The sequence below is a fragment of the Cicer arietinum genome, chromosome 3 (assembly GCF_000331145.2).
Source record: "Cicer arietinum cultivar CDC Frontier isolate Library 1 chromosome 3, Cicar.CDCFrontier_v2.0, whole genome shotgun sequence".
NCBI lineage: Eukaryota > Viridiplantae > Streptophyta > Magnoliopsida > Fabales > Fabaceae > Cicer > Cicer arietinum.
This window is the reverse complement of record NC_021162.2, coordinates 62125833-62134351: the sequence shown is the minus strand read 5'-3', so window position 1 is coordinate 62134351 and position 8519 is coordinate 62125833. Positions and strand designations below refer to the sequence as shown.

The 8519-nt window shown below is 32.0% G+C and overlaps 2 protein-coding genes across 2 annotated transcripts in view; both read left to right on the top strand.

Annotated features, from left to right (window-relative positions):
* Positions 1 to 4133, top strand: part of LOC101488597 (biotin carboxyl carrier protein of acetyl-CoA carboxylase, chloroplastic-like) — a 4726-nt gene extending 593 nt beyond the window's left edge. The window contains exons 2-8 of the mRNA XM_012713668.3: positions 3 to 32; positions 221 to 277; positions 695 to 849; positions 974 to 1268; positions 1347 to 1418; positions 3684 to 3749; positions 3844 to 4133. Of these exons, the coding sequence (XP_012569122.1) occupies positions 3 to 32; positions 221 to 277; positions 695 to 849; positions 974 to 1268; positions 1347 to 1418; positions 3684 to 3749; positions 3844 to 3867 (699 nt within the window). The 3' untranslated portion in view covers positions 3868 to 4133. The remainder of the gene's footprint in view (positions 1 to 2; positions 33 to 220; positions 278 to 694; positions 850 to 973; positions 1269 to 1346; positions 1419 to 3683; positions 3750 to 3843) is intronic.
* A 2152-nt stretch (positions 4134 to 6285) lies between these two features.
* LOC101512804 (uncharacterized) lies at positions 6286 to 8137 on the top strand. The gene is made up of 2 exons (XM_004492794.4): positions 6286 to 6920; positions 7708 to 8137. Exons 1-2 carry the CDS (start codon positions 6462 to 6464, stop codon positions 7750 to 7752), a joined length of 504 nt encoding a protein of 167 aa, XP_004492851.1. The 5' UTR covers positions 6286 to 6461; the 3' UTR covers positions 7753 to 8137.
* The last annotated feature ends 382 nt before the right edge of the window (positions 8138 to 8519 follow it).

Here is an 8519-nt window from a genome sequence, read left to right as displayed (position 1 = left end):
CTAAATCCATTTATCTCCGTTTTTTCAACAAGGTAACTACTTCTCTCTCTCCCTCAACCATTTATTTCATTCGTCAATTTAGGTATTGTCTCTTTCTATACTATAGTGTTGGAACTTCAATTTATAAACTCGGATTATATTTTATGCATTCATCTTCCAAAATTAACAACACACTTTGTTTTTTCTTTAATTTTAATTTTAATTTTGATTATGTGTGCAGGGATGTCCAACTACTCATATGGTATTATGCCCCAGGGTTAAGGCCCAGTTAAACGAGGTAGTTAATACTTTCCCTTTTATTTACACTTTATAAATATATGTGTTTTCAAATATGAATTTGGCTAGTCTAATCCAACAGAGTACTTTAAAGGATAATAAAAACACAAAATTAGTATCATTGATTGGAAACTTAACACTTGAGATTGTATGTGATAGATCAAAAATACATCATTGTAATGTATGCTGCAAACTATAAATTGTCAAAATTTATTGTCTTGATAAATATTTTTGTTATTAACCATCCGGTTTCTGGGGGAAGGGGTCGTGGTAACTCGGAGTTTGGCAAGGAGGTAAGTAAAGTCTGGTCAAAGATTATTTCAGCTAGGGTTTGATGTCTTGTCTTGATACATATGTGCGCTCACACACCCACATGTTGGTTTGCTGATTTTTGGTCTCATCTTTTGGCTTCAACAAGGTTGCCCTTGATGGTCCCTCCAATGATGTGCCTCCTGTTAAAGCCAAATCAGGCGTGGAATCACCAACCACACCTTCAATTGAACCATCTTCTTCAGTCTCGGTAAACCAAGAATCAATCTCTCAGTTTTTTACTCAAGTTGCAAGTCTCGTCAAGTAAGTAACCAGCTGCTTCAATCTTGCTACTTATTGTTGGTATTGAGTAGTAGTATATATGAAATTTTCCAACAATGTTGGAGTGGAGCAACAAAAACCTTCAGGTGTATTTTACCTACTGCAGGCTTGTTGATTCAAGAGACATTGTAGAGTTGAAGCTGAAGCAGCTAAACTGTGAGGTAACAATCAGGAAAAAAGAGGCTTTGCCTCAACCACAGTATGCTCCTCAACCTGCAGTGATGTATTCACCACCTCCGCAACATTTTGCGCCATCATCTACTCAGGCTCCTCTTGCTCCTTCACCGTCAACTTCTCCCCCTGCTGTCAAGTTGCTTAAATCATCACGTCCACCTCTTAAAAGCCCCATGGCAGGGACATTCTACCGAAGTCCTGCACCGGGTGAACCTCCATTTGTGAAGGTAGATCTTCTGTTTAATTATGTATTTATTCTTTGTATCATGCTTTTTGGCACATATATGAAGAGATTCTTTCTTTAGGTTGGTGACAAAGTGAAGAAAGGTCAAGTCTTATGCATCGTTGAGGCAATGAAATTGATGAATGAAATAGAAGTAAGTTCAAAGATTTTATGTTCTTTTTTTTCATAGTAATTGTTGATTAAAATTTTGACTTCTACATAAGATTCACTTATTATTGCCTCTCATGGTTTTTATTTGCATTATTTAAATGCTGAATTTTGTGATAAATATTATCATTAGTATATGACACAAAGTATATGCACTTCGTTTTGCAATGCAAATCTTAAATTATCAATTACCGGTTAGCCATGGATAATGCAGTGAAATGTAATATATGAGGTTATCAGAATGCATTTTGACAGTTTGACCTCCTTATCAAGTAAATTGAGTCAAATGTGCTGTAGAATGGTCATTGAATTTTGATTATGGATTTCTGTTCTCCATTTCTCTCTTCAAGCATGTTTTCATATCTTACTGTGCTAGTATATTAGGCGGGTCATGTAGCATGAACTGCTTAATGACTACTAGGAATGTGTAAGGTAGACAGTTAGGAACTATCAACTCTGCAAGTAATGTTTAGATCGAAGAATAACAACATTTGGAATGAGAGAAGAGGTATAAAGGAGGTTAAGGTATTCTCCTTATATATAACAATGACTGAAACTAAAGTGAGACAAAGAAAGCATAAATACAAGAGAAATGCTACATACTCCTTGTTACTCATTATTGTTGAGTAAAGTCCTGTACTGGCCTCACGAATAAACATTGGACCCAGGCTACGGAGTCCCCATGAATTTCACCTGCTAAAAAAATAGTTTTGAAAAGAGGGTGTTGGTAGCATTCATCTTAATACAAAAATGTTTACAACTCCTTTGTTTAATTAACAAAGAAAAACTTGAAAGAACCATGTGGAGAGAACTAGGGTGAAACCGTGAAACAAGGCCTATGATTCTGTAGGACATCAGTGCATTATGAGCATAACAAAACTGATTCATAAACATCCATCAAGATTTTTGCCACACACTGGTCTTCCTGGTGTGGCTCGCTCTATTTTGTTTTTCCAAATATTTGGTTTTTCAGAGACCCTGTCTCCAAGTGGCTTCTATTGATCTATGCCATTTATCCATGAGCCAACCAGTAGTTGGTATAAGGCTTGGCTGTTGTTTGTTGTTAGTCATACCTGGTATAGTATTCTGAATTTCTCTGCATGAACATCCAAATAAATCACTTGTTTCCGATGTTCCGAGAAATGTAGTTCGTAAACTTTAGTACATTTTAGTCTCTCTCTCTGAATGAGAAGTTTAGCACTGTTAGTGCTCTCTTGTTATTGAGAAATGATTTGAAGTAGCTTTTCTGGTCAGTAAGTGCCTTAAATGCAACATGCAAGTTGCTTTCTGATGCTTGCACCATCCATACTACATCACTCATTTTGTTTTGTTAGTATTTTAGGATTGTGTTGGACTTTAAAATATCTAGGCTTTTCAATTTACTATATGGTCTTACATTCCTCTATTTTGACAGTCAAACCATGATTAAATTGATGCCTTTTACCATGAAATAGTAACTTAGTGAAAAAGTGTGTGTGACGTCCAAGTAGTCAAATATTGGAAAAGTTTGAATGCAACACATAAAGGAGGAAAGATGAGTTATATAAGTTGATCTATTGCTCTGGGATTTTTGTTCTTTTGGTTTTCTTTTTCAGCAGATTTTGTTTCTTCTCTCTTTAATAGTTCCTTCCTGCAGTAGTTCTGGATATTTCATAATATGTGAATAGGTTTGTTTCTTTATTAGTATTTAAATAAGGATTCAGAGTTGTTTGAAAGTTCAATATAGTTTCACGTATTTATAAGCATGTGCTTAGTTTTTTTGTTAAGGTACTTGGTTCTTCACATATGTATAAAGAATTTGGAAATTGTAACGATGAAGTTCATTCAAGCAGAATAGATAAAGCAAAGAATCCTGCTAATAGTTGTAATCTTATTTCATTCATAAGAAGGAAATAGCTTGTGTTAACCTAGCGATGAAATCTTGTACTTAAGGTAGCACTTACTAAATAACTAAAATCAATTGGCCAAATTGCATTTATTATTTTAGTTCAGAATGGCTACACTTCACTTTTTTTATGGAGAGATAAGTATGAAGTGCAAAAACTTATTGAATTATCTGAGGATGGATTATAGTTAGAATCTCCATACAATAAACCTTGCACTATAAATATGCTTAAAGTTGATTCCGAGCATTGCTTGTTGTAACTACAAAATACAAAATAAAATAGTCATCAAAATATGTGCTAGTTGTAGCAATTTTTATTTTGATGATCCTGTGTCATCTCAGACTATAAATTTGTGTACTATACAGGCTGATCAGTCAGGAACTATAGTTGAAATCGTCGCGGAAGATGCTAAGCCCGTAAGCGTTGACACTGTGAGTATATTCCGGACCGTGTTGACTAGTACTACTCGCAAGTAAAACTAACTTCATTGTCATTAGAGGTTTGATTCATTTTGTTCCCATGCAGCCGCTATTTGTGATCGAACCGTAGAGCCAACAGAGTATTTCAAGTAGATGGATGATAATCTGCAGGTCTTGGTAGTTGAGAAGTGTGAGGTGCATCAACTCGGTCGAGGAAGTGTAGGAAGATTTTGTTTTGAATTGGGATGGTACAATTGAGAAAAATTACTCACTTATATGAATTTGAGAGAACCTTCCTCTTATTTTTCACTTCTAGATGGTTGGACTATGTTTTGGTGAACTTTTCTTTTTGGTTTCAACTTTCAGTTAAGTTTATGTGTGTGATATTTATTTCAAGTCTTCTGTTTTTCCTTTTTTAAGGATAGGTGAGCTTTTGATCCTGATTTTAGTTGGTAACATCATTTATTTCAAATTTTAGGTGGTAAATTGGAGAGTATTAGCCTCAATCAAATTATCTTTACATATGTAAGAGATGGTACAATTGAAGTGAGTATTTGAAAAATGTGTTCAAGCTAGTAGTAATTATCATTTATTTCTGATCTTTTATTTTTCTCCTCCTCACTTCCGTGGCGTGTGCTGTTAAGTTCTTATTAGGATCTGATTTTTTCAAACAACCAAACAGGGAAGGGGGAGGATTAGGATATATTTTAATGGAGGAAAAAGGTTAATTTATAATTTAAGCCCTTATAAGTTATTTAGTGTGACATTAAATGAAAGAATATTTTAGTGAATGCCTTAATAATTTTATGAAGCATTCTCTATTTGGGTGGAGATGTTTGGAGGGGAGGGAATGTTTTTAGAAAAATGTGTTTGATTCAAATTATAAAGGGGAAGGGAGGGGATGCAAAATCCTTCCCTAAATGGTATTTGGTCTCCCTTATTTTAGGTGGATTTGAAGGGAAGATGTTTTATTTAACTAAAAAATTATTTAAATTTTCTCCTTTTGAATCAAACAAATTCATTAAAAATTCTTCTACTTCTTCGTTCAAATCCATTCTCTTACGACTAAACAAACTATTATATCTTTATTTACGTGAGTCAAACTTGACTTCGGAGAGATTTTTATTTTATTTTATTTACTAGGTTTTACTCCCTCTTATATTTAGCTTATTTGTTTTGGTTATAAAATATAAAAAGATCTCTTATATTTAGCTTATTTGTTTTGGTTATAAAATATAAAAAGATTTCGAAGAATTAAAATTGTGAATTTAAAAAGGAAAAGTAAACTACAAATGTATTTTAACTTAATTTTGTTACCAATTTAGGTTTTAGCTATAAAATATAAAAAGATTTCGAAGAATTAAAATTGTGAATTTAAAAAGGAAAAATAAACTACAAATGTATTTTAACTTAATTTTGTTACCAATTTAGGTTTTAGCGGCATCGATAAAACTCATTAAATTATAGTCATAGGTATACTTTGCACTTATTGATCACATGGGTGGGTGCCAAGAAGATATATGAATTTTGTGTTCTCTTTTATTTAGTTAAGTTAATTTAGCTTATTGAGAACTACCTAATAAGTTTGTTCGAGAAAAGAAAAACGCATGGTAAATAAGTCTATCTCATTAGGTTGTAGTTTATTTTGATATGCTACTTACAAAAGCTTATAATTTTTATATGTTATTCGATATCATTTATATTTATTGCAACTAACTTTACGAAATACTTTAGTTTTATTCGATTAGATTCTAGGTTATAAACTATTTTAGCTTTGTGTGAAATAAAATCCTTGTAGCTTAATTTAAAATAAATATGAATCGAATTGTTTTCATAGCTACACTTCAAAATTGTATTTCAATTTTATAGTTATCCAATTAGATCTAATTGTAGTGTCACTTTGTTACAGTACTCCCTAAAATATCTCAACAACTATATACAGAGGAGAGATTTGGAAATAATCTCAATTTATTAAATGGGTTGTATGAAACATCTCTTTTAATATGAGGGTACATCTATGTATCACATTAAAAATTATTTAAAAGTTAAATATCAATGTGTCCATCCGTCTATTTTTATCAAAAAGTAATTTAATTGATGAAAACAGATAAAATTATAAATAAAATAACATTATAAATTGGAAGATAAAAAAGTAATACCACAACGTCTATTTTCTCAAAAACAGTTATTTAATTGAGGAAAAGGGATAAAATTATTTTTAAAAAATAACTTAAAAAATTAGAAGATAAAAAAGTTATGCTATAACTTTGTATAGTTTTATATAATGGTAAAGATTAAAAATGATAAAATAAAATAATTTAAATGAAACTAAAAATTAGAAGAAAAAAAGTCACAACAAAATTTAGCAGTCTTTTTTATATATAAGTATATATCTCAGTTTTACTTAGATTAAATAAATTTTCAAACATAGAATTTCTAATAAAACTAACTTGTATAAATTTATTAAAACGATGATATTTAACATTTTTCAACGTTGAACACCCTAAATAAATGGACATAAAATGAAACAAACAGAACAAAAAAAGGTAATAGCAAGTTTAATATATTCACAAAAGCTAATTGCAAGTTTAACCTATTCACTTATTATCAATATTTTGAGCAAATAAGGAAAGGGAAAGGAGAGAATTTCCAACTCTCCAAAATCTTCGGTTTTTCCTCTTTCTCTCTCTCTCTCTCTCTCTCTAGTCCCAATCATCTTCATCAATGGCTATGACAAGTAGGGTTTCCATTTTCCCATCAAATCTTCATCTTCTTCTTCTTGTAACCGTTTCATGGCTATTTTCGTTTGTAAATGCATCAAATTCAACAACGATATACGATGAGTTAAAAGCAAAGGGTCTTCCCGTAGGGCTTTTACCAAAAGGAATAACAAGGTATGAGATCAATGATAGCAGTGGTGAATTCGAGGTTTGGATGGAAGAACCGTGTAATGCAAAGTTCGAAAACGAGGTTCACTACGATCCAAACATTAAAGGTACCCTTGGTTATGGTCGGATCGGGGAATTATCTGGTATGTCTGCTCAGGAACTCTTCTTATGGTTCCCTGTTAAAGGCATTCGTGTTGATCTACCTAGCTCTGGTCTTATTCACTTTGATGTTGGTGTTGCTGATAAACAATTCTCTTTGTCTCTCTTTGAAGACCCTCCCGATTGTAACCCCCAGGTTTTTTTTTTGCCATCAATCTGTTCATTTTTTTATTTTTTTCTCTTTTGGGTATTTGAAATTCATGTTTGTTGTAGTTGGGTGTATGAAATTTAATTTTTTGTTATTTGGGTATCTTAATAGTTGTGATTTTTTTTTTTGTTGGGTATATGAACTTCATGATTTTTGTTATTTAGGCATCTTAAAGTTGTGATTTTTATTTGGCCAAAAATGCACCATCTGTTATATTAGTCCATGTTGTGATATGAATGATAGAAACTTAAATTGTATCTATGTAGTATTTTTTGGACACGATAGTGTTGATGTTTTGAGTGAGATTTCAAGCTATGATCTTATGTAAACAAGTCATGTGCTTTTTCAGTTGTCAGCAGCAATTTTTTTGGTAAGTAAACGGAGTGCTAAACAAAACTTGAAAATCACACACAACTGATTTTTTATTTTGGGTGAAGATGTCAAACCTAACAATATTGGTATTTTAGTTGAGCTAGATCTTACTGTCTTAATTCTAGTAGCTTTATAACTGTGCTATTTGAATATGCATTTAGTTCATCAAATTAAGATTTTTTTTGGTTGATTGGGTTTTCCCAATGTGAAGACTGAAGACTAGTTTGATTTGACTAAAAAATTCTGCACATTCAAGCCATTAGGCCTAATTTGTTTATCATCATATAGTAACAAACATGACCAATTTTATGTCTTTCAGGAACTATTGGAATTCATATTTTTTTTTATTTTAATTATTTGGGTATTTGAAAATTTTGATTAATTTGGTGTTGGATTTATTCAGGTTAAAAATGCTGGAAGTGATGATATACTGAGGGCTGTTTGGTAGAAGATAAGCATGTTGCTGCATTTCAGAGTTATAGATCAAATAGATCAATCAGCCTAGCTGTGCCTGTGGTTGGTCTTGTGATATTGTTTCTGTACAGTCACAGTCTTTTTCTATTATCTGCTTGGATTGGAATCAATCGCCTCTGTCAGGGGACAAAGGATGACAATTTTGGTGGTCAGCAACAATGGCCTATGGTTTTGGCAAAATCTGTGCTATAGTAAGGGATGTTGGATTTGGTTGGTTTTGCTAATAATGTTCTATATTATACTAAGGTTTTTGTTATTTGTATTTTGGTATTGTCATTTTTGCACACAAGTTTTTATGGCTTGTTTTGTGTTTGACTCAACTATATTAATAAAATATAGCATAGTTTGTTGGTGGTTCTTGTATTGTAAGTAATTTTGATTCCTTATGCCTACAATTATATTGTGAGTACCCTTTGTCTGTTTTGTCTAATAAATTTCTGGTTAAATTCATACTTTCAATGAGGCAATATTCTCCAATGATTTGTATACTCTGTTGAAACTTGTTTGTTGTTCCACGAGGTATTCTAAATTCTGCATTATGTTCTGTTATGGTTCAACACAGGACAAATTTTTTGGGTAGAGTGAACATGGAAATTACTGTAGTTGGCAATTATATATGGATTATGGATGACAGAGGATAAAGGATAAATGATTCTTTTAATGAAATTTACTATCGGTTCTGTTTTTTTTCATCACATAGAGAATTTGAGTCTAGTATCACTCAAGTTAAAGTTGGTAGAG